General features: G+C 42.7%; 1 protein-coding gene across 1 annotated transcript in view; it reads left to right on the forward strand.

The window, feature by feature from the left end:
- The window catches only part of NHSL1 (NHS like 1), a 186674-nt gene that overhangs the window by 139067 nt on the left and 21219 nt on the right, over nt 1–26388 (forward strand). Inside the window, exons 3-5 of the mRNA XM_059832687.1 lie at nt 8730–8857; nt 14372–14443; nt 21649–21841. Of these exons, the coding sequence (XP_059688670.1) occupies nt 8730–8857; nt 14372–14443; nt 21649–21841 (393 nt within the window). The remainder of the gene's footprint in view (nt 1–8729; nt 8858–14371; nt 14444–21648; nt 21842–26388) is intronic.

The raw sequence follows: 26388 nt of genomic DNA on the forward strand, positions 1-26388 counted from the left end.
CACCACTAAATGTAGTCGTATAACACACTTGCAGAAATTTAAATTAACTCAAGACAAATGGTGATAATTATTTTGAGAACTCCCCAGTGACAGCTTGTTAACAAACGCAATTTTTAATGGCTGTTGCATTTTGGTGCCATTAGAAATGTTTTCTGTATGGCTAAATCATGCAGATTACCTGTGGAATTAAGGGTGGGATTAAATGTATTTGTTTTTTAAAAGCTTCAAGAAAAGAAAGAAAGGAATGATCAACGTGTTTGCATTGACTTAACCCTGTTAAAGGTATTTTCACATTGCAGAGTTCCCTTTAGTTTGGATCCTTCTTAAAGACTTGCATCTGATTTGGACCCTTGAAAATAAGTCTACCTGCATACTTGCTTTACTTTAATGTTACACTTTCATGCCCCGTCCTTGCAGTACTACCAGCATCTGCGTGGCTGAGCCCTGAAGCAGCTGGGAGAAGCCGGTGGGCTTCTGGAAGGGTGGGCTTCCCAGCCTGGCTGGGCACCCAGTTACCACGTCAGGTAACCCCTTCCTACCACATCAGGACACCCTTCCCAACAAGACAGTGAGGACTTGTGCATTGGAGGAAATAGACCTGACATAAATACATTTGGTTGCTTTCAGTAAGATTTATCTGAAGTATCCGTTCAACAGACTTCTCCATTGCAGAGTCCCACAGCCCTCTGTTAGGGTTGCCTTCATCATGTGGAGCCCAAGACATCTTTGTTTCTGGGAAACTCCGCGCAGCATCTGTCATTAAAAGCTACCTGTGTGGCTGGGCTTGGCTGCATATTCAAGAGAAGGAACGCACATAACAGTCTTAAAAAAGTCTGATAGACCTTTCTTGTTACTCATCAGATAAGAAGGCCTTGCAGTAAATGATTAAGTTTTGCCGATGAGTTAAAAACTCGCCACTTCTTACGGCACTTGCTTGTGGAAGAAGTGTGTCGGGTACTGGTGTTCACTGTCTCCAGGCTTGTCTTATGCTTTTCTGTATGTACTGATAAAAATAAAGATCTAGAAATAGCGATATAAAATTGCATTTTGGGGGAAGAGAGGGCAATAATAGGGAAGGTAGCTGGATTGGCAAAGGCTGGTATTAGCCAAAGCATCTAGATCATGCTGTTGAGCAGACGTTTTTTCAGCTGGGCTGCCACAGTATTACATCTGTTGAAATTCCTGACCCATTAAAACGGAGTCTGAACAAAACAGTGCACTGGATATATCACAGCTAAGTTCATGAACTTGCTTTGCAGTCACCATTGGTTACAGCTCAGTTGTTACACCAGTGCATCATTGCTGTGGCTTTACAACATATTTTAAAGCTTTGATATAGAAGCACTCCCTGTGATAGTCAAGTTCTGCAGATGATATGGGGATTTATACATTTAAGGGAAATGGGATTTGATCCAAGCTGAATGGATTTTTGGGAGGAATATAAAGTGGTAGAGGCAAGCTGTCTGCCTCATATTTAGATCCAGGGACAAAAATAGATGCTGCATTGGAATAAAATTGAGCTGCTTTCTTTAAAGTCATATTTAGCATGAGATACTTGTCAAAAACAAGATTGCCTTTGTACGGCTCTGCTTTTATACAGTCTGTTTCATCCACACAGAGAGCTGCGCGTTCTTATCCCCAGTTTACAAATGAGGGGCTCGTAACGAGGCACAGAGTGAAAGGCAGTAATTTTAGTTAGCTTTACTAACCAAAGAGACCTTTGAACTAGGGCGTCTGTTTTAATTATGGTCCCAGGCATAATCATTCTCAACCAGCTCTTTATCTTGAAAAGTTACCTCCCTGAAAGTCCCCGGTTAACTGCGTAGTCCAGTTACCCTGGTCTTATCCCTGTCTTACTACAGCGCTGCAAGCAGGCAGAGAGGCAGCTGCACCCTGTGAAGAGGTCCCAGGTTGGTGGGTGTGCTCAGAGCATGTCTCAGTACGCACCAACATGACCGGTCCCAAACAAAGCATAACTCTGGCTGTTACATTTCAGGTGGCAACCTTTTTGCCTCGTGTTCAGAGCACACTGTTAGGAAGTTGGAGATTTAGCCTGTGCTCACCTCATCCTTAAAGAATTTAAATTTGTATCTCCATGAAAAATACTTTAACTTGCAGCACTTTATTTTAAGCAACTGTTGGATGAAAAGCACATCATCCTCAGAAGTAAAGATGTTGAAATACCTGTTACGTTCTCCTGCCCCTCACGAGAGGGATGCCTGCAGCATTGCACCCAGCGTTAGTCATTACTGGTGTGGCGCGGATGAGAGTTAAGGCACCTCAGGTTCTTCCTGAGTTGGTTTTATCCTGAGGTGCCTCACGATATACTCGCGTGCTGCAGGCAGGGTGCAGATACCAGCTTGGCCTCTGAATTTAGGAGGCACGTACGTGAAATTTAGATTGTGTCGTGTCGGTCCGTAGATGTAAGTTCTTGACTGGATCTAACCCAAAGGGATTTGCTCAGATGCAGCAATGCTGGGTGGGGAATCCAGGTCTTCTGACACCCATGCCTGTCTGTCACCAACCCATGAGGTCTTAGTTGTCTCAGCTCAACTGGAAAAACAAATTCAAACTATTCATGAAGTAAATTGAAATCACACACAGTTACTTTTCAGCTTTGAAACAGAAGGTTCTTCTAAAACAAAAAGCGGTGATATAGTACCTATTGTGATTGTGGAAGTGCAGTGTGACCTATAAAGTAATGGGTCACTTTTAAAAGTTTGCTTTTACAAGACGAATGTATATTGTACTACAGTCTGTCTGGTTTTAGATGAAACTTTGAAAAGCTGCTTGTAAGACAGTGTTTGTAGTTGTGACTGAGGGAGGAACTTGGTTTGTGGGTATTTACAGAAAAAGGGGTTGGCTGCAATGTTTAAAAAAAAACAAAACACATTTCTGACCTCAGGGAGTAGAGCAGTTTTCCAGTGATACGTGCAGTGAATGGATAAATGTGTTTTAATATACTAGTCAGCAGATTTATATCTGTAGTTGACAGTTTAGCTGACTCTTGCAGTTAGTAGCCTCTCTAGTACCAAAAAAAAAAAAAAAAGAAAAAAAAAATCCCACTCTACAAAGTACAAGTTACAACACGAAAGGCTCTGCCAAGAAGTCACCCTGACTTCAGCTGAGATAATTTTTCAAGCATGCAGATGCAGCAGTCAGCTCGTCGCTTGTCCCTTCTTGCTGACAAGGAGAGAACATGGGGTGGTGCAAAGGCAAGTGAAGCATGTGCTGGTCTTTCCCCTTTCTCCCTCTTCACTGGGGAGTTTCTGTTTCTGTGGCTTTAGGTGGCTCTGCTGGGTGGGCAGCGCCTCTGCTCCTCCGGGAAGCTGCCCCTGGTCCTGCTGGCATTTTCTTTTTGGGTTTTAGCGATTGGTCTCAAGTTCGAGATGCTGTTATTGGGTACGAGGCAAATTCAGATGTTTCTGGGACGTTGTCTTTCTGTCTTTTCGTTGATCGACCCATCCAGTGGGATGGCTAGTTACTCCAAGCAAGTCAGAGCTATTTAGATGTCTGAATAACCTTGATGCCGAGTTTCTAAGTTTATACTTGTGAATATTTTGTTAGTTTAATTCTCAGCACAACAGTGTCTTTACTGGTTACTAATAAATACTTAGAAACACAGGTGGATTTTTATATTAAACTCTTTATTAGATGCTTGTGAGAGGTGTCTAAGTGTGTACGTGTGGATGTAGACAGCTACAGAGCATAAGGCCTGATCCTGTGATGGTCATGTGAGCGGTGTTTACTTATACGAGTAATCTCATTAGGGCTTAATTTAGTGAGTGATGGCCGCAAGCTCAGGCCTGAGGCGTGGAGGGCTGGTCCGGGCTGGTGGCAGAAAGCTGTGGCTCTGGGCTGCCACATCCCAGGCTCAGATAGGGTCCAGCCCTGAAAATCAGCACCTGGAGCCTTTCTTCCTGCAGCCAGGTCCATATGGGGCGCCCTGACCCCAGCAGGGAAAATAACAGTTTTGGGAAGAAGCCCATGAAAAATGGCACCTAGTCTTGCACAGTTCCTTTACAATAAAAATTAAAAAATTATGGAAAACTTCTGAAAATGACTGTGAATCCATCTCCCTCTGACCAGTTCTGCTGCTGGCAGTGTGATGCATTTTCATTTTCCTTCATATAAACTTTTAAGATACTGCGACTAGTTTCAGCGGTAGGAAGCTCGGCAGGCACGACACGTTACCGAACTCGGTTAAAGGAGAGGGAAGGAGCCAATGCATCCAGTCCCCTCCCAGCAAACCCAGCCTTCCTTCCGTCGCGGAGCAGTGCAGTGTGTAGGTCTGACTAAGCAGGCAAGGTAAACATTAATCCTGATTTTCCACCATAATACCATGTCAGACAAATTACTGAGGTATCAGTGCTGTGCCTTCTGTTCACTCTGGTGATTTGTGGCTCAAATTACCATGTAAGGGTATGGTTTCAAGTTGTTGGAAAAGCAGTAAATCGCCTCTGCGTGCAAGACTTGCTCCTGTGTGTTACCAGCTCAGGGTCAAATGCAATTACATGTGAGTTGCTTGTATAAAATGAAGAGGAGATCTGGGCCGAGAGTCCTTGGAGGTATTTTCATACATTTAGCCTGAATGCCTGTCGCAGGGGCCATAAGGTTTTACATGGAGAGGTCGAGTTTTCACAGCAGCGCTGAATTCGGTGCTTGTGGCCCAAAACTCCGGTGCAGAATTGCACTCGGCTCAGTTGAGCCCTCACTCTCAGCATGGCGCTGCTGGTACCCGCATGTTCCCCCGCTTATTTAGCGTGAGGAAAGAGAGCAGAGAAGGGTGATGCACTCACCTGAGAAGCACATCCTCAGCACACTTCTGCCTGATGCCAGGATTTAGCAAACCCTGCAGTAATGAAATGCCGAGCAGATGTACAAGTGGTTGAGTATATGGCAGGGACTCAGACATGATGGTATCAGGCACTGACAGCTTTAATGCATTTTCTTCCGCCGTGCATCTCCTGAACATCATATCTATGCTGTTCTGATAACTGTGAAAATGATGGGGAGGGGGCCGTTAAAAGGTTTCTGACCACGTTTCACACACACTTTCTTCATGCTTAACTAAAACCACACTGCGAACAGCAAAACTCAACCTCAGGCAAAATTTCCTTCTCTAGGAAGGGTTTAACTTGCACCACATAAGTGGGAATAAATTGCATTATAGTACAATCTGACTACAGTAATTTTTAAGCAACATTTATAACACAGACGAGGTTTTGAAATTTTATGTATCACTAGTATAGAAGGAGAAGGACAAGAGCTAATCTATGGTTTTACCTAGCCAGAAAAGCACTTGCAGGGCAGCCGCAGATGACAGGCAGCACCCCTGTGCACTCGGCCCCAGAAACATTCGGGGGGTGAAGGGGAGGTTCCAGCCTTCGTGCCATGGCACCAGTCAGCGCAGCCGCTAATCACAATTGCCAAGGCATTGACTCTTTCCTGTTCCTCCTGGGCAAATGGTCAGTGTTTGTATAAACAAAACTGGTTCATCTGGAGCACAATAATATTATTGCACAGTTCAGATCAGGTACATGCAAGATTATGACTTTGAGCTTGCTTTGCACAGCTCAGATTTGCTGCAGATTTGAACTGGCAGGTGCATCCTCAGGAATGGGTGTTTGTGTCCTGCCTGATGCAGTCTCCTGGGGTTTGCCCTGGCAGTTCTTAGGCAGAAATACGGAAAGGCTGTGCATGTTTTCCTATATTGGATAACGTGGGTAATGGCAGCCCTGCCGCTGGGTCCAACCAAGAGTGTGTGTGTCCCTGTCTTGGCTAGCACTAACATATTGTCACATTCTTAAAACTAAAGATTATTAATAACTGGAACTGGCTGTATCCTTCTGTTACCTAGTCAGATTTCAGTTGCTGAAATAACTTGCATAACTGCAAGAACGTTTTTGCTAACTCGGTGTATAGTGCTCCTTTCGGTTTGGATTGTGGGAATAGGACAAGGTATTGCTCTTCTGGGAAGAAGGAAACATGTCTGGAGTCTTTCCTAGAGTAAGTATTTCTAACTTCTTCCTGGGTATACTTTACATAAATAAAAACCCATTTATTTGAAAAATACAAACCTGATTGATTGCTTACAGAAGACCATGTGCATCTTTAATAATAGTAATGAGATGGGTGGATGCCCCCAGCTAGAACGGTTTTTAAATAGCAGTTGCCACCCTTGGTCTGGCCACGACAGTAGCTTCAGTTAGATGCGGTGATTGACCTTGTGTTGCACTTGTGGGCTGTTGCAATGTGAAGTAAAAGATACTGGCCTAAAACCTTGGCTGAGGTTTGTTGGCCTTGGGTGCTGTCCACAATGTGCGTTTCCTGCTGTGCTGCGAAATGTACTGTGACAGCAAGTAAATAGAATAGCAGTTCTTGGGGACAAATCACCTTTTTGCTGGTGAGGTTCACCTGGCAGTTCGTAGCAATTCTCTTATTTTTTTTCAGGAACGTTGCTGCAGTAGCTTCTGATGTTACATGGATCTTGTGTTGTGGACAAATGGAGGTTGTGAGCTTGATAAACTGCTATTTTTTTATTGTCAGTTCACTTGAACTTGTGGTGGACTTCAGAGCTTCAGTGTTGACTTCATTAAATTTTTTATCTCTTCTGGGCTTCATGAAGTGCACCGTTCATCGTCTTCGTCTCCTTGGTTAGGACAATAAATAAGGTCAAGCAATTACTATCAGAGGGTGCATCTATTATGTTCCATAAGAGCTCGTCGCCCTTGGGGCGTGCCATTATGCCTGATGTCAGAGAGTCATAGAAGTGGCCAGCCAGGACCCTGGGCCTTAGCCCAAGAACAGGAGGAAAAATAACTGCATTCTTACATACCCCTTAGGTTGTCTTCATGTTTATTTGTGATGATTAGCGACTGATCTGAAGGTAAAACTTGCAGTGTCTAAGTTGACAACTTAGAGTGTTAACCCGTGCTACATGTTGACGGAAGTCTTTTGGCTGTCTTGTTCTGCCGCAGCCTGCTCACCCCTCTTGATTTGTAGCCCAAACTGACAAACAGCCCATCAAGGTGCTCACGTTTGTGAGCATTATGTGCTGGATCTGGCTGGATCCAGTGCCAGATTTGGAAGGGCGGCGGAGGAGTTTATTTTACTGCGGTTGCTGGCAGTCATTTTTCACCTCCCTCCTGAAGTACAGCAGCTGTTTGCCAGATGTGTGCAGTGTCAGCATGCTCATACATGAGAAACAGGTAAGCAGGGTTACCAACCCACCGTTCCTGAGATGTAGCAATTGATCTGGATCTCAAAACCCACCACCGCCGCCCTTGGTCCTTGAATTGAGAGAGAAGTGACGGGTTCATTCCATACTGCCCCTTTTGACCCCATATGGAAACAGGTGACCAGGCCAGGTGACGTAGGCCAGGACCTACGTCTGGCTCTGATGGAGATGGCTAGTTGTCAAACTGTAAGCTTCCCTTCTCGATGTGCATGAGCAGATACGGGGCAGCACTGATGAAATCCTCATAGAGCTGTGGTTGCTCTAGGTCAGTTAACCCATCAGCACGGAGTCCTCTAGACCTCAGTCTCAGAAGCATCTAACAGAGGAAATGTATGCTGAAGTTGCAAATTGTAACTCCACTTAATCATTTGCCAGGCAAAAGCCTCTCTAAAACCTTGCCCTCAATATAAACATTCCATGTTTTCCATTTTAAGGGGTATTAAAAAGATCAAGATAGGGAGACAGATGATACAATCACAGATCTTTCTCCAGCAAGTGATGATAAAAATGCTTTGTATCATGATAACGCCTGTGTATTGTGCAGAAATTTCAGTTCCTTAGACAGAAATGTACCAAATACTTAATTTTCTTTTTCCTTTCCTCATCTTTCAACAGATTCAGATATCTGTCGCTGGAAATGTAAAGCTAACAGTTTGACTGGGCTGATGAGTTTAGTTGCCATATCTTGAACGTTTAATTTTTCCTTATGCTCTGGCGTCTGTTATTCTTTAGCACAATCGCACTGAATATCAATTAGGAGGCAGGAAGATGATTGTGGAAAACTTGGGTGAGGGAAATGAGATGCTGACTGGGATTTTGGCCGTTTTGAATGGGGACGCATATTTGCTCTGAATTTTTCCTGAACTTTGAAAACTCTTCAGTGTTAAACTGCACATGCTTTGCAGCGACATGAGATTTTGAGATCCACGTGATTTGCATTCCTCTCTCCAAAATCACGATAAATGGTCTCTTCCGTGGGCAGGAAGACAAGACAAGTGGTCAGTGCCAAAGTTATTTAGCAGATGGTGCTTGAGTAGTGATCAACATCATCGTTTCAAGCGTAAGGCACATAATGGATGTCTACCGGCCTGGCAAACGAGACCCCCGGTGTTACTCACATGCTTCCGTCTCCCATCCTGCAAGATGCTGCCATCTGTCAAGACACTGAGCCAGACCTCACTTAAATAAATAAATAAATCAAATTCCCCCTTCTTTCCAAAGCTCTTGCCATCTCTGGGTTAAATGACAGCCATGTATATATAAGCTATTTGGGGGCATATGTATATACTACATGTGAGGGAGGGGAAAATACAGATGCAAATATAAGAAATGCACCTTTGGGTTCTGGTACTTGGGACAGGCAATGCTAATGCGTGGTAAACAGTTTCAGGAAAAAACTGCGTACTTTTGTAAGTGCACCTGTACACCAAGCGTAAAGAGTAATGGCTCTTGTCATGAATTAATCTCCTCTTTCTCTGTCTTTTGGCAGAGTGTGACAAGCTGCGGCGGGATGGCTACCGGAGCTCGCAGTATTACTCTCAGGGCCCCACCTTCTCCTCGTCCTCCAGTGCAATCTGTGGAAGTTACCAGGATGATTATGAAGAAATTGAACAAAAGGTAATGGTGGGGGGCAAAGTGCTAGAAAGAATACATGCCTGGTGCAATTTAATTGCCTGCCATAACATTGTTCAAATAAGGTGGGATTTTTAGTAGATCGTAAAGATGCTTATTCCTTTGAATTACAGTGATATTAGGTCATCTGACTTCCATAGTGTCTTAAAAATCTCAGTTCTACCCATGCATTTATGTAAAGTTCCCACTGGCAAAATAAAGGTGTGAAAGCCAGAAGGAGTTTGGTAACATTCTGGAAGGAAGACCCCAGCAAGGGTAGCTGTTTTGAATCTGTTAAGTGTTTACATTCAAGTAGCAGGAAGAGCTATTAACCAGCCGTCAGTGTGCTTGCATTGTAACAGCAACATGTGTACGCTTTGAATTGCTAATACAGGCAGTTATGCGGTTTCATTAGGTAGAGGCTTTGTCCTAATGCATCACAACTGTTTGCGTAAAGGCAGCCAGAAGAATAAAAGATTGCCCACTAAATTGGGTTTATCGGCTTTCTTTCAGTTTGCTTCATGGTTTTCATCTTTATATGCCCACATATCAACTCCATATATGCTTAGCTTAGAATCTAGAAATGAATTAAACAAATAAAGAGAAGGGACAGTTGAGCAAAAATCCTAAGAAAGTTGTCATAGAATCATAGAATAGTTTGGGTTGGAAGGGACCTTTAAAGGTCATCTAGTCCAACCCTCCTGCAATGAGCAGGGACATCTTCAACTAGATCAGGTTGCTCAGAGCCCAGTCAACCTGACCTTGAATGGTTCCAGGGATGGGGCACCTACCACCTCTCTGGGCAACCTGTTCCAGTGTTTCACCACCCTCATTGTAGAAAATGTCTTCCTTCTATCTAGTCTAAACCTACCCTCTTCTAGTTTAAAACCATTACCCCTTGTCTTATTGCAGCAGGCCCTGCTAAAACGTCTGTCCCCATCTTTCTTATAGGCCCCCTTTATATATTGAAAGGCCGCAATAAGGTCTCCTCGGAGCCTTCTCTTCTTCAGACTAAACAACCCCAACTCTCTCAGCCTTTCTTCGCAGGAGAGGTGTTCCATCCCTCTGATCGTTTTTGTGGCCTTCTCTAGACCCACTCCAACAGGTCCGTGTCTTTCCCGGAGGACTCCAGATTGGACGCAGTACTCCAGGTGCGGTCTCACCAGTGCAGAGTAGGGCGGCAGAATCACCTCCCTCGACTTGCTGGACACACTTCTTTTGATGCAGGCCAGGATACAGTTGGCTTTCTGGGCTGCGAGCGCACATTTTCAGGTCACATCTAGCTTTTCATCCACCAGTACCCCAAGTCCTTCTTGGTAGGGCTGCTCTCACAATTCCTTCAACTCCCAGGGGGTTGCCCCGACCCATGTGCAGGACCTTGCAGTTGGCCTTCTTGAACCTCATAAGGTTCACATGGGCCCACTTCTCAAGATAGTCCAGGTCCCTCTGGATGGCATCCCATCCCTCAGGCATGTCAACTGCACCACTCAGCTTGGTGTCATCTGCAAACTTGCTGAGGGTGCACTTGATCCCGCTGTCATTGATGAATATATTAAACAGTACTGGTCCCAATACGGACCCCTGAGGGACACCACTCATCACTGATCTCCATCTGGACATTGAGCCATTGACCACTACCCTTTGGATGTGACCATCCAACCAATTCCTCGTCCACCAAACAGTCCACCCATCAGATCCATATCTCTCCAATTTAGAGAGAAGGATGTTGTGGGGGACCATGTCAAAGGCCTTACAGAAGTCCAGACAGATGACATCCGTAGCTCTTTCCTTGTCCACTGATGTAGTCACTCTATCATGGAAGGCTTCTAGGTTTGTCAGGCAGGACTTGCCCTTGACAAAGCCGTGCTGGCTGTCTCGAATTACCTCCCTGTCCTCCATGTGCCTTAGCATAGCTTCTAGGAGGATCTGTTCCATTATCTTCCCAGGCACAGAGGTGAGGCTGACAGGTTGGTAGTTCCCTTTCTACCCTTTTTAAAAATGGGTGTAATGTTTCCAGTCACCAGGGACTTCACCTGACTGCCATGACTTTTCAAATGTCATGGAGAGTGGCTTGGCAACTGCATCAACCAATTCCCTCAGGACTCCAGGATGCATCTCGTCAGGTCCCATAGACTTCTGTATGTTCAGGTTCCTCAGGTGGTCATGAACCTGATCTTCTCTTACAGTGGGAGGGACTTTGCTCCCCCAGTCCCCGTCTTGCAGTCCATCCACTTGAGAGGTGTGGGAAGAAGTTGCTATGAAGACTGAGGCAAAAAAATTGTTGAGTACCTCAGCCTTCGCCTTGTCCATTGTTACCAGTTTGCCAGTCCTGCTTATCAGGGGGGTATGCTTTCTTTGACCTTCCTTTTCTGGCTGACATACCTGTAGAAGCCCTTATTATTCTTTGCATTCCTTGCCAACTTCAGCTCCAGCCACGCCTTGGCCTTCCTGACCGTCCCTATACTTTTGCCAGGATACCTGTCCCTGCTTCCATTGCCTGTGCGTTTCCTTCTTGCCCTGTAGTTTGACCAGGAGGCCTCGACTCAGCCGTGCTGGTCTCTTGCCTTTCTTTCCTGATTTCTCACAAATGGGGATTGAGAGCTCTTGCTCTCTATGTAAAGCATCCTTAAAGATCTGCCAGCTCTGTTCTGCTTCCTTGTCCCTGGGGCAGTTTCCCAGGGGGTCCTATTGACTAATTCCTTGAAGAGCTGGAAGTTAGCTTTCCTCAAATTCAGGGTCCTGGCTTTACTCTTCACCTGATCCATATCCCTCTGGACTCTGAAATCCACCAGTGCGTGATCACTGCCAGGCTGCCTCCAATCTTGACATCACCGATTAGCTCACTTGCATTGGTGACCGTCAGGTCCAGTATCGCATCCCGTCTGGTAGGGCTGTCTGTTACCTGGCTTAAGAAGTTATCCTCAATATATTCCAGGAGTCTCATGGATTGGCTACAACTCGCCAGCAGATGCTGGGGTGGTTGAAGTCCCCAGCAGGATGAAAGCCTCTATGTATATATATATACACACACACACATATAACAATATGTCAAGACATATAACATATTGTTATATACACATCAATTTATATATGCTTCAATTGCAGAACAGTAAGTTGCATTAGTGTTCAAAAGAAGACAAGAAATTTTGCTCCCCTGTCATTACCTTACCCTGTTGTGCCTGTGGGCTCTGAAAGAGAAACTTAACTTTGGTGCTGGGGGAAGGGACATTACTGCGGGGGAGGACAGCAAGATGCACTGAAGCCTGGCTGTCCAAAGCTGAAATGCTGGAGCTCCTGGGATTTTCAAGATAGATAATTCTAGAATACGTCGCCACAAACTGTTGCTCAGAGAGTGGGAGGATATCCTTGACTGTAACGCAGTTCAATTTCTCTGAATCGTTACTAAACCATATCTGCCTCTGTAGCATGGACCAAATAACTCTGTCTCTATACAAAGTGTGCAGATCCTGAGAACTCACTTTAAAGGGTACAGTGTTTTCAGTTCTATCCTCCATGGTTCTTAATTACATAATAAAAGGTGTCGTGGAATATGTACAGTCTCTCATCGAGGTGGTGATTGCATTATCTCTGTGTATTGGCAGGGAATGTTAGAGCATCTTGTTTAGCTGTGTGTGGTATGTCCTGTCAGTGAGCGCAGAGTGTAAAGCACATTCATACTGTGGAATGCATTATAATGATAATTTGCAAAACCTTACTGAAATCAGTGGAATTATGATTTCCACTGGGGAAAGTATTAACACATTGTTGCTATTAATGTACTTCCTATATATGCATGCATACATGTTATCAACTTGTCTTAGCCAATGCTGTGCAGTATATGACCATCTGCACATGTAAAACTAATGTAACATTTAAAAAATATAAATACACTTTTTTTTAACAATTCGAATGAAAGCGTATAAGCATGGGTGAGGCCTCTTAGAGACTAAGAGCTGTCATCCTTTTCTTGGTTAAGGTTTTTCTGGAGTGTTAATGTATTACTAACAATTTCTGTGTATTCTGAAAAAAAATAATGCAACTAATTATGCTTCAAGAATGGGATAGCACTTCCATTTCAAATTGGAGTAGTTTCCTTTAAATATTTTTAGCTGAAAGGATGATTCAGAGTTGTGGAGAAAGATTGTTGCCAAATTGACAGTCTTGGATGTTACTGGTTATCTCAGAACCTTAACCTTAGCTCTGCTGCTCTTATTTGCAGCTCAGAAAGACGTTAATCCCTTGTAAAAGGTAGCATGATTCTCCCTTCATATTTTACAATTGAGTGTTTAGTGGTGTCCTTTGACCAGTATCTTTTTTTAATTAACTTTTTTGGTAAAGGCCTAAAATTTTACACTTTTTTAAATGAATGCTTACCACAACAGATCTCTGAACTTGAATTATAATCCCATTGGTAAAATGCCAAGTAATTCTACTAAGTGTTATGCCTTGAGCGAGTCATATTTCAGCTGTCAGAGTTCTTCAGTAACAGTGTGGAACTGGGGTCACCAAAATCCTGTGATTCAAAATATGAACTCCTCACCACCAGATGAAAGCTTTGTAGCTTTGTTGTCTATTCAAAGCAAAAAAGCCAACATTTAAATTCTGTACATGCAGTACTTAATAGTTGAAATTTGAGAACAGCAGAATAATGATGGATGGATGGATGAATAGCTACTTACTGTTCAGAAATTTGCTTCTAAGTTGACATAATTGCCAACTTGCAGAAAAACTGTTTTGCTGCATGATGATTTCACAAAGAAAACCATCTTTCCCTACTCTTTTTAATCTGTTTTTTTTAAAAAATGTAGCCAGATATTCTGCTTGTCTGTCTACACAGTATGAAGCCTTGGGTAGGTGACGCGAGAGGAGACCTCAGTCCACAAACACTCTCAGGTTTTGTGGAGGTGTCTGTCACCAGAGGGTGATATTCATACCACAAAGCACATGGTTCAGCGTGAGTCTTAGAAAATGTCTAAGATAAGCAAAATATTTGCTGTTCTGAAGGAAAACCGCTGGAGAGAAGCAGGCAAGTTAGCCCAACTCAAAACCAAGCAAACAAAATTAGAAAACACAGAAAGCTGAAGTCTCTGAGTGGTAGTTGATATAAAATTAAGTTCTTGGAACTACCCTTTTACTCTTCACATTGATTGTTACAAGTTACAAGATTGGTGGAGCACAGGCCAAGCTCCACTGCAGTACTGATCCTAATTGAGTTTGTTGGAGATTAAATTGGTTTATCTAGATTTTACATGCCAGTACTGTGACCAGTGTCCTTTCTCATCTCTTACAAACCAATGTTGGTGACGCAACTTGGGAGCTATTCCTGTCCTTCAGTATTGGTCTGGTTTCCCAGTGTCAGAGATACATTGAGATGTCGCTTTCAAACTCTGGTTCCCCTTACGTTCTGAAACATATACATTGTGTGTATTAAATGTTTTTGTCTTCTGTGTGTTTTTTCTCATTCTTTTTTCTTTCCCTTTTTATCACTCATTCTCTGTTTCTTTTTGTCTCGCTCAACAGTCTAGTCTGTTAGACTGCATCTCTCAGTCTTGCATTAGCGCCTGCTGTAACTTGGTTCCCTGGAGCAACAAGGTACCTTGCCCACAAGTGGGACCATCCAGCTGCCCTATCTGCAGCTTGATGTTACTCGTAGCATTTAGCATATATGCAGTCTTATTCTGCTCTTAGCCTTCAGTCGTTACCTGTTTCTGTTTTCTGTTTAGAAAATAAAAAACAAAAAAACCCCAACTGCTCAACAGAAGAATGCCATGTCAGGTTTGTTTCCTTTGTTTTCCCTCATTACTCCTTTTTGTCTGCAGTCCAGTAGCCTCTATTTACTTGGTTCACTGAAATTTTTTAATTCCTTTTTGTCTATTAACATTTGCGTCCTTTGAAACTCCTCCTTCAATGAACACTGTGTTTTATTTAATTGGCTGCTTCATCGGTTTTTAATTAGCCAAGGAAAAACTTTACTAATTTGGAGTAATGTATTTTTTTAAAATGATGAATGTGAGCTATAGAGAGTACTTGCTCCCAGGCATGCACTATGTCATGTCTTTTTTCCATCTATGAAAATGTTTGTATGCCAAAAACTCATGGTATTTTTCCCCAGGTCCTGTCATTCAGTTTATGAACTTTGCCTTGATACAGTCTTTTAAGCTTTGGGTGCAAAAACATTTGTTTTGCTTATTCGTGAGGAAAAAAAGTATGGTTTTGCCACTGTACTCAGCCAAACTGTTAGTTGTCCCTTCAATATCTGCAAGAGGCTGTTTAATACCTTAAGTGAAAACAAATGCATTAACTGTATTGGCTTGAGGGACTTGAGGAGGTCTAATTCAAAATTTTGCGTGGTGTTAAGAGGAGCTAAAGCAGTTGGGCACTCCAGTGTGGCGGTGGGAAGGCCTGAGCCCTGAGGCATGGGCTTGGGCAGAACTGGAGCTACTTCTAGGTGGTGGTGCCCTCAGCTGGCCTCCATGCTCCTCTGCTGCAATTGCATGGGGATGCTCCTGTAATCAGCACATGTATTTTATACTGCTTCACATTTTTTTGAAAATACTGCTCAATTTGCTGAGTTGAAACAGCAGTTCAAAGCATAAAATGCCAAAGCACAAGGAAGTCAGTATAGAAACTCCTTGAACAAACAGAAGAGGGTAATTCTTCACTCATCACATACTCCCACTGTGCAACTGCTGCAAGAATTGTGGATGCTGAAATTTTACATAGGTTCAGAAAGCAACTGGTTAAACTCTTGTTGGGGGGGAGGACTCCATCCAATGCTTGAGAGAATATTCAGGGGAAGGTACCCACTGTATGCATCCTCTGTTTTAATTTCACCTGTATATCATTGATTGGCCATTATCATAAGGCAGGTGCTAGGTAGGCTTTTAGAGCTCTGAATTGATGCTCTTCTTATGTTTTTAATACTATTGCAACAGAGTAGAGAAAGAGGAAAGGAACATTTCTGCAGTGCTGGTTAAGGTGATAACTTGCTTGATGGTCAGTAATTTCTGCTGACAAAAAAAAAATCCCGGCCTTACTGAGCCAGGGAAGGCTATGAAGAGAAGGATTTAGTAGGATAGCAAGATATGCTAGTGCAAATGAAGATCCGTGTGTAGAAGTATTAAAAGGGAATACTCTCTGAAAATCCGGGAGACTAGACTGGGGACCTTGATCTGGAGGACACCAAATAGAGCAAGACGTGACTAATTCAGCTTGAGTATAATTTCATGTAAATCTGTAATGTGGCAGTGTTCCGTAACACAGTGTGAAACCCCATGGGTTGAAGAAGGCACATAAAGTGATGTTCTCGGATGGCCAATGAAGAGGAATTTAAAGGTTTGGGGGATTGTTTTCTTTTTCCGTGTTCTTGTTTGCCTTGATCCCTTTGCATTGGGTAAAAGGGCACATGAAGCCATCAAGCCTAGTAAAAGGCTGGAGAAGAAATAGGATGTTGTCAAATAGCAGTAGACAGATGAATTGGTATGGCTCCTGTCCACAACGCTGATTTTTTTTTCTTTTTCCTGAATTTTGTTTTTCTGAGAAATTATAATTTTAGAAAATACTGCAGTAGGCAGTGAGGTAAAAGACATGACTAGAAGTTCGAAGTTCCTTTGCTGAAAGGTAAAATTTGTATGGATTTAATTTGCCTCCTGGAGGTCCCATATTTTTTCAAACACTGTAGTATAAACCCCTGGAATATAAAAAGAGTAAGAATAAACAGGCTATTTAGGCAGAGCGTGCTGCAGGATACACAGCATATACTTACTTGTCATCTGAGACCTCTCAAATAGTGTGAATGTGCTGAGATAGTGAAACCCTTTTGTTGTATCCCAGCAACTAAGTAGGCTGGGGGACAATATGTCAACAAGACAAGGACAAGACTCTGGCTTACTAAGCCGTATAGCTTGTCTATAGTGTATTTATAGGCCATTTCTTTCCCAGATTCTCATTTCAACTTCAGTTTGAAAGTTCATGCTTTTTCCCCTCTAATGCATGTTCGTGGAAACACTGCAAGGCCCAAGGCTGTTGCTTTCACATCCCACCTTTCCCTCTTTCTTGGTCCTTTAAAAAGGATGAATTCCAACAAATTTTCCTGAGGAGATGGGTCTAACATCCCATTGACCAGAAATTTGGCCATTTAAGTCTAGCAATAAAGTTGTTATGAATCAGAGATGCTTTAAAAATGGGACAGATGCTTTCTGTTCTATTATGAACATAGTGTTTACGGGCGGCTTTGCTAAGCCGATACGTAATCTCAAAGTACTGCCTAGTCCAGTTCTATTTCTGATATAACAGACCTTACTTGAGAAGACATTCCCGTTATACAGCAGCATTTCACTGCATCTTCCAGCAAGCTTCTGTGTTGTAAATCTGGGAATGCTTGCTAAAAATATGTAAATCCTTATTTTCATCCTGATTAAAGATAAATAATTTCTGTGTGAAGAAAGCTGAAAGATGAGCTGCTGTCTTCCTCTATATACAATAAAGCTGTGTACAGATTTGTCATGCCCTTTACAAGTATCTTCACATCACAAAACCAAGTAAATATACCACAATCATTGTGAGCTCTTCGGAAAAAAGAATGTAAGTAGAAACAGTCATGCTTACCCAGGAACCATGGAAAATGTACCTGCAGATGAAGCGTGAACATTTCTTCCTACACTCAAAACTGCCCACAACTCTTTTACTGAATTATTTTGTAGAAGTACACACCACTCTCCTATGGCAGAAAAATCATTCTCACCGACACAGTGCTTTGACCTCAACTGCACAATTGGGTTTTCAATTGCTTTTCATTTGTTACATGCTTGCTGAGCTGATTCATTTCTGTCCATCTTCCTCCATTTGTCCCCAATTTTCTCAACTTCTAATCCTGCAAAATTTGGGATTGTTGTTCCACATTTTTTTGGGGAATTAGGATACCCTTGTAGTAGATAGTTCAGTTCTTCAGTTTTTCTATCTATTTATATACTATAATGGAAAAAGGGTTCTGCTTGGTTTGGGTAATTTCCTTGAAAAGGAAGGGTGGCTTTGTAACCAGTATCTCTGTCACTTGACATATTGGAGTAGCCTCTGGTGACTGCTGTATGACAGCTGAGACCTGGCACTGCAGTACTGTCTGAATGTGACAGATACTGATGCTGACAGTATCAACCGAGCAGAGTATCCGAAGGTCACTGGAGCTCATTCTCACCCCACACAAACTGCAAAACCAGGCTTGAAGCATCATCCTTGGTGCCCCAATTCAGGTGGAGAAAAGCTCTTTGTAGAAGAGGGAAAGCAGCATTTCTCTGGCTCAACCCCTGATTACTCCTGTAAGTGCACACACGTGCCCGCTGTGGCACTGGGCTAGCACCCCCGTGGCACGTTCCTTACAAACCCTTTTTCTCTCAGCTGTTTTTAAACCTAATTGGGGGGGAAGCATGGTCTGGAGGCAGCTTTCCCTTCTGCAATGACATTTCTCTCCCAAATTGCTTAAGTCAATGAAGGCTTTCATATATTTGAGTGATTTGAGTTGGGGAAGTGCTTGTGTTTGTGTGTGGGTGCATATACATATGTGTGCCTGCACTGTATATGTGTATGAACAGTATATGTACACGCACCCATAAAAAGATAAGCATTCACATTATATTTTTGTGGTGGGTTGACCCTGGTTGGATGCCAGGTGCCCACCAAAGCTGCTCTATGACTCCCCCTTCTCAGCTGGACAGGGGAGAGAAAATATAACAAAAGTCTCATGGGGCGATATAAGGTCAGGGAGAGGTCACTCACCAATTACCATCATGGGCAAAACAGACTCCATTTGGGGAAAAATTAATTTAATTTATTACCAATCAGAGTAGGATAATGAGAAATAAAACCTAAATCTCAAAACACCTTCCCCCCACTCCTCCCTTTTTCCTGGGTTCAACTTCTCCTGAATTCTCTACCTCCTCCCTGCCAGCGGCACAGGGGGACGGGGAATGGGGTTTTGGTCAGTTCATCACACGTTGTCTCTGCTGCTCCTTCCTCCTCAAGGGGAGGACTCCTCACACTCTTCCACTGCTCCAGCGTGGGGTCCCTCCCACGGGAGACAGTCCTCCATGGACTTCTGTAACGTGAGTCCTTCCCACGGGCTGCAGTTCTTCATGAACTGCTCCAGCATGGGTCCCTTCCACGGGGTGCAGTCCTTCAGTAACAGACTGCTCCAGCGTGGGTCCCCCATGGGGTCACAAGTCCTGCCAGCATACCTGCTCCAGCGTGGGCTCCTCTCTCCACGGCTCCACAGGTCCTGCCAGGAGCCTGCTCCAGTGTGGGCTTCCCACAGGGTCACAGCCCCCTTCGGGCATCCACCTGCTCCAGCGTGGGGTCCTCCACGGGCTGCGGGTGGATATCTGCTCCACCATGGACCTCCATGGGCTGCAGTGGGACAGCCTGCCTCACCATGGTCTTCACCAGGGGCTGCAGGGGAATCTCTGCTCCGGCACCTGGAGCACCTCCTCCCCCTCCTTCTTCACTGACCTTGGTGTCTGCAGAGTTGTTTCTCTCACATATTCTCACTCCTCTCTTCTCCGGTTGCCTCTTCCTGGTTTTTTCCCCCTTCTTAAATATGTTATCACAGAGGCGCTACCACTATTGCTGATTAGCTCAGCCTTAGCCAGTGGCGGGTCCGTCTTGGAATCGGCTGGCATTGGCTCTGTTGGACATAGGGGAAGCTTCTAGCAGCTTTTCATAGAAGCCATTCTTGTAGCCCTCTTGCTACCAAAATCTTGCCACACAAACCCAATACAATTTTTATAGAAATGGTTTTAGAGTCTTTTAAAAACAACGTGGGCCTGAAAAAATATGGTTGTCCTCCAAGAATCTTGCATTGAAAGAATTGCTGGGGCTTTCACAGGGCTGAGCCCTTTCCTATAGAGCAGCATCTATCCCATCTGCAGCCTCCCTGGTAAAGAAATGTAAGACTGATGGAATATTTCCGTGAAGAAAAGCTCCCATGTTTCTAAGTGTGGTTCCAAACCACAGGATGATGTTAGTAATAATTTCATTGCCTGAATTTTTTTTTAGTATTAGCTGAAGAGATTTTACTTTTCTATTGTTTTACTTTTTGCCTGGAAGTTTCTTTTTTTGTTTTTTTAATTAAATAAAATGTTGGGCCCTGTCCTAAAGGATGTAGAGTCGAAGCATAATAGAATAAATAAATGGTTATTTATTTATAAACAGTGGGAACTCCTCATGGTAACAGGAAGAAAATTAAAATCAGAAATGATAAACAGTGGTTGTGGGAGAGTGTCTGAGCATGTCTTTTGTGTAGCACTCAGCTTCAAGAGAAAACAGATCTCTCAGACTGAAAACCCATAATAATAATAATAAAAAAAAAAAATCCATCTGTTATGAATAGCTGTAATGTTTCTTTCCATGTACAGCAGTAAGGGAGTAACTACCAGGAGAGGCAGTGATCCAGTGCTGACAGCCCTATTTTGGGTAGTAGTCTGCTCTCCAAAGGGAGAAGGGAATAAAGAAAAGCTGGGGGGGGGACACGACTGTAACTCTGGTCCAGTGGTAGAGAGGGAGGTCCACTGTGCCAAGCAGCCCAAGCAAACACCCCTGAAGCAGAGGAGTTGGGAGGCTGCAGAGAGATCTCTGCTAGTGCTGCAGCCTCTACACAACTCTTCTTCTCTTCTTCGTGGTTTTCTCTTTTTTGTTTTGCCTGGGGGCAGGAGGAGGCAGAGGTTGATTTTCCTCCAGGTCTTCCTTCCCCTCCTGCTTCTGGGATTCCCTTGCGTGCCTTGCTGGCAGGAGCAGGGAGGAGAGGAGGCTGCTTCTCCTGGGTTTGCCTGGAGCTTGTGACTGCCTGCTAGAAGCCCCAGTGATGTCTTCTGTGCCCCAGACCTGCCTGTCCTCGGCGTTTGCCATGGACTAGTACTGTCCTGTCAGTAAAAAGCTACATTATGGCATTCTCTGCCATTGCTGGCATGCAAGTGAGGACCCTGTAATGAAAACAGATTTGCTCCCTGAAAGCAAATGGCTTTTTTGGCTTATAACTTTGCCTTGTGGAAGGATTTGCACAAGCTGTTGCAGCCTCTTTTTCCGGTGCAGAAAATTTTTGTTTCACTGGTGTTTGGTTTTTTTAGTGAAACACCCATCATGGAGGTGAAATCTGCCACGTTGATAAGGAGTGACTTTAAAAATGACCATTCTATAGCTACTGATATTGTTAACTGCTTCATTCTTGAAAAATGGGCAAAATGAACCCCTTGACTGTGACATGAGTTTCTCCAAGGCCAAAGCAAAGTTTTCTTGCTACCTCACTGGTCCATGGCTGATGGTTTTGTAGAGTGCATTGGCTGGTTCTTTTACTGAGCTCTCCCAAAATCGTCTCTTCATAACAGGCTTATTGCTGAGACCTTACCCATCCTTACAACCTAGTACAGCTAGAGCAAAGCAGTGCTCAAATCTCATCTTCCTAGTAGGGCACTGGGAGGGGTTAATCACTCCAGGGGCAAGGTCAACGTGTAAGATAATTAGTTACTGTGCTTTGCTCTGCTCAAGACCACTTTTTTCTTTCTCGCTGGTATGTATTCCTTAGACTGATCAGATGTCTTGGGTAAATGCAATCTAAGTGTTTTGTTGTGGATTGTTTGTTTGTTTGTTTTTAAATCACTTTTTATGTAGGTCAAAGTGTGATATTGGTGAGGGTGTGTTTTGCTCCACAAGCAATTCTGCTGACTGCAGCGGCAATACCTTAGTAATGCCGTAGTCCTACCTTTATTTTTTTAGTAGTAAACTTACGTTGTTGCATGTATTTCTGTTTGTAGTGTCCCGTCTCTTCCCCAGAAGAAGAAAAGCTTATTACCATCAAAAGGCCTAAAACGCCAGTCCCAAATGAGTTATCAGATATCAACACCCAAACCAACTGGACTAAGTCACTCCCACTGCCAACGCCAGAAGAGAAAATGCGACAACAAGCACAGGCAGTCCAAACAGATGTGGTTCCTATTAATGTGACTGGTAGGCTTTTAATTTCCGTAATTACATTACACTGATGAGGGAGGGAAGGGCTAAAAGGGGATCCATACGGTCGGATAGTATTTTGACACTCATACATTTGATGCATGAATTTTAAATTACTTATTGTACCTTTCTGTGAAAACAGTGTTTTGTGTTCAATAGTTCATCTCCAAACCTAATGAGAAAACCTCAAAATCCCTTAAAATGATTATTAATGAAGATAGCCTACAGGATGTCGGCTTGAAACAGCATTAGATTTTCATGAAATACAAGAAGAGGGTTGATAAATAGCAGTGTTTTGCTGTGGACTGCTCTTAAGATATGTAATGGAAAATCATGTTTTATGCAATGATCATGATATTGCAGGATTTTCTTCTAGGAATTTTATGTAAGAAAGGTTATCAGGGATTTCGATATTCCAAAGACTAAATGTTACAAAATTCAAGGGTCTTATTTTTATCAGCAACAAGAGGTTTAGGTGTTAAGGAGAGTCGGGTAAGAACAGCAAAAGTTAATGGGGCTAGGTCTTCGAGCAAGACCTTTGGTAAGACACTCCACTTATGTGACAATATTTTCTTGTTACAAACTGTGCATTAACTCTTCATTTTGAAAATGCTCTTTGGCTTTACAGTTGCAGAACTCCTGCTCTGTGGAAGTTAAAACACGTTAAAGCCTAATGCTGAATAGATACTTCATTGTGTGTAAATAGAATTTCTGTGAAAAATCAAATTATCACTTCAATTTAATAATCCCTCTTTTTCTGCACAATATCAAGATTGTTTATTATTAGTTAATTCAAATAACTGATCGTTTGCCTGCCAAAACCAGGATGATACTCAATATCCAGTTTATTTCAAATACCATATGGCGCTCTCTGGCTCCATGCTCCCTCTTACAATCAATAGCTTGCAATGTTTGGGTTTGTTTTGAAAGTAAATTAGGTGTTCCCTTTCCCAATGTGACTACCAATAATTTTTTCGCATATATTTTTTTAAACTAGTATTTTAAATAATACTATTTAATAGTATTTAAATATTTAAATAGTAAACGACCAGTACTTCTGTGACAAACATCAGAGAGCTCTGAGAAACCAACAAGAAACATTTCCTTAAATAAACAGCAGAAAATATTTGAAATAAATAGTATGAAGACAACAGAAAATTACGAACACTCCAGGTCTGGAAAATTAATAGAAAAAACAAATGCAATGCTGAAATGTTACTAGGCCAGTTGGCATTGTCTAGGGAATGTAGGATACAGGTGCAGAAGGCCGAGTTATGGGAACAATGGATAATCTGACATAATCAATAAGCTTGAGCAGGGCTTAGATATTGTGACAGCAGGAACAGGGTATACTTACAGAAAGAGTAATCTGCTGTTCGATTTAATGACCCTGCGTACTGGAAATATATGGAGGAAGTAAACAGATGGAAAGAAAAATGAGGTAAAAGAGATCAAATAACCCTCATAGATTTAATTCAGTGTCACTGGGAATGTTACCGTGTTTGGATAAATTACACTTGTGACTTCAGCCAGCTTAATTCAAGTGGTGTAGCAAACCTTGTGTCCCCTGAATTGTTTGGTTTGTACTTAGCAAACTCAGCAGTTCTCAACTTTTCTGATAAAAATAGTGCATGTGCACATTACACCTCACCTTTCTGGAGTGTGCTGTTGAGCATTTTTTCCTTTATAAACATGGTAATCGGAAGGGATAGAAAAGGAGGAGAGTAAAGGAAGACTGCTGTTGTAGTATGTGGACTGGTCTCTGGGATCCACTGTTTCCTTTCCCTTGGAATAATTATATTGTTGCTGCAAAACAAGGCAAGCGACAGTAACAGAGTACAAGCCACACACAACACACAAAAAAAACCTGCTGTCCTTGTTCCTCTTTAAAAAGTCACAATCTGCTCCCCTCCTCTGCCCTCCCACACGCCGAGGAATTTTATTTTGTGAAGTTCTTTATGTTACTGCACGAGGCAGGAAAAAAATGACCAAAAATTCTGTGCTGTTTGTTCAACGTGCCGTGGAACAAACCATCACTGGTTTTTGTTTTGATTTGGCTTTTTCCTTCGCTTGCTCTTTTTCTCACTCTCCCAGAAGAGAGGTCAGAAAACTTCCATTTTATTACTCCTGGCGTGAAATAAAAGGTTAACCTCTGAGGAGGCTGCTGGCAGTTGACAGTGTTTTCAGCAGTGCATTGGTAATGATTCTGCTACAATGGCCTCTCACGTGGCTGTGCAATAAATGCTCCGCGAGTTCAGCTTTCGGGGCTCTTCAGTGAACAGATTGCAACTAATACAGTAGTAGTAAAAATCTGTTGGATAGCCTGAAGGTGCAGGCACGTTGCATTAGGCTGACAAGCTGCTGACTAGACATCCAGATTTGGAAGCAGTTTCAATCTTTGGGAATGCCTGGGCTGAGCTTATTCTGGCCTGGAAGGGGTTGGGCTGAATTTTCAGTGGTGGCCAGTCTTTGCTTTTACATATCCTGGGGGCTAAAAGATGCATAATGGTGTCTGCTCTTGTGGGTTTTCCAGAACTAACTTTCTTTCCAGATGGAGGAGTCTGGTGATGGTGGAGGTTATCCGCGCCAGGCTGGATCCTGCAAAACATTTAAGCATTTGCTTGAGTCCGGCTTGACTGACTTCAGTGAGATTTAAGCACATACTTAAATATTTTCAGTGAATCCAAGGAAACTGAGTAAACTGCATGAGGGAGAACGGAGTAAACTGCATAAGGAATGCCTAGGTGATTTCTTACGAACTGGTAACAGAAGAAGAAAAGTATCCTTAAATCTGCAAAATATATTTAACGTTAACATCAATATTTTCTAAAAAAAAAAAGATGGCAACGAAGAAGGGAAAAAAGACTGAGACCTTCTGATTTTGCTTGTTGGAATTTATTGAAGCTGCTACTTTGAAATTCCGCGAATTTGCACAGTGGCTTTGAAAAAGCCTTTGTGTATCAAAAGCCATTGAAGATGGATTGGTTGAGTTAGCTCTTGGGTAGCTCAGGGGAAGAAGTTACTGTGGATCAGCTGACACAGTAGCATTTCCCCATGGTCATGCTGTTTGTGTTGTCTGAGGCTTCACGTAAAAGACTCTCTCCTTGTTTGCACCCTCTGCTTACCATTTACATTTTATTCCAGGGCATTCAAAACTGTATTTTAATTTCCTTGCAACTCACCGTCTCAGGCATAATTGTTGGCCTTTGACTGAATAAAGATATGTTCAGAGTTACAAAACTTTCTTCTTCAAATTCTCTGGATTTGTTATAATGTGGCTAGAATTATTATTATCCTGCATGGCAGGATTACATAATGGCCCTGACCCTGACCCCGCTAAGGGTCCTAATGTCCTAATAGTGGCAATGCCCCAGACAGTGGATAGTCTGTCTCAGTATTTCAAGGCTTCTGCTAAGCCAGTGGGATCCATAACTCTAAATTTTATAGATCCCATGGGCTTCCTCCTCCCTTAATCTGCCCTGACTTCAATCAATCCAAAACTTGGATGAAACTGGCACTTCTTTGTAGCTGTAAGGATTCCACTTAGCACAAGTGCAGCTCATGGGAGCACAAGGCTCCGGTCAAACAGAGTCAGAGTCTTTATATTTACAGTATGTTGAATGAAACTGCTACATTTTTTCCTTGCATTTTCACAAGTCCACATGCTATACTTTAGTATATGACCGTATCTTTAACTGTTACAGAGGTAATGAGGTTTTCTATGCTATTTGCACGACACACATCATACTGATGTGCAGTCAGCCAGGGATAATATTTATGACGTATTAGTTACTATGCATTAATCACTTTTTAGAGGTAAATAATTTGGTCATCAATTTTCAAAAAAAGCGTACAAGGCAAAAAACATGTACATGTAGATCAAGTTTCTTTAGCATTTAAGTTTTAAATGGGTCATCTAAAGGACATTTAGCAGTGCTTTAAAATGCTTTAACTTCTAAAAAGGGAACTTATGTGTGAGATATGGGGGTAGTCATTAGATTTTTAGAAGTGGCAGAGAATTAACTCAGCTCACAATATATAAGGCAAGTTTTATCTTGGTAAAATGGCCAAATTATAAACCTCTAAACAAAAGTGAGTTCCTAAAGAAAAGCTGCTTAATGATAGTGGTGCTTCTGGGTCCCATTGTGATACAGCACATGGTCATCATAAGGCTTTATCTGGCAACGTGCACTTAGACATTTTTCCAGCTCTTGCCATTGTATATTTTTATAATCATTTATAAAGTTTCAATTTTAAGCAGCTTCCACTCTGACTGAAATATTTATGAGACCACAAGATCAGTTTGATCTCTGCATGCTCCATAGTACTTATTTATATTCATGTTAAAAGATCACCACCAGAAATGTGGTACACTTGACAGGTTCAGAGCAACTTGGAATGAAAAAGAAGCGTTTCGTGTGATTTAATGATGGAGCTGTGCAAAGACGTAATAGCTGTTGCCCATAGCAATGTCTGTTCCTGCATAAACCATCATGATCTTTCATTTTCATGAGCAGCTTTGCTTTTTCTGCAGCCCGTTACTT

The sequence above is a fragment of the Gavia stellata genome, chromosome 2, assembly GCF_030936135.1.
Source record: "Gavia stellata isolate bGavSte3 chromosome 2, bGavSte3.hap2, whole genome shotgun sequence".
Taxonomy (NCBI): domain Eukaryota; kingdom Metazoa; phylum Chordata; class Aves; order Gaviiformes; family Gaviidae; genus Gavia; species Gavia stellata.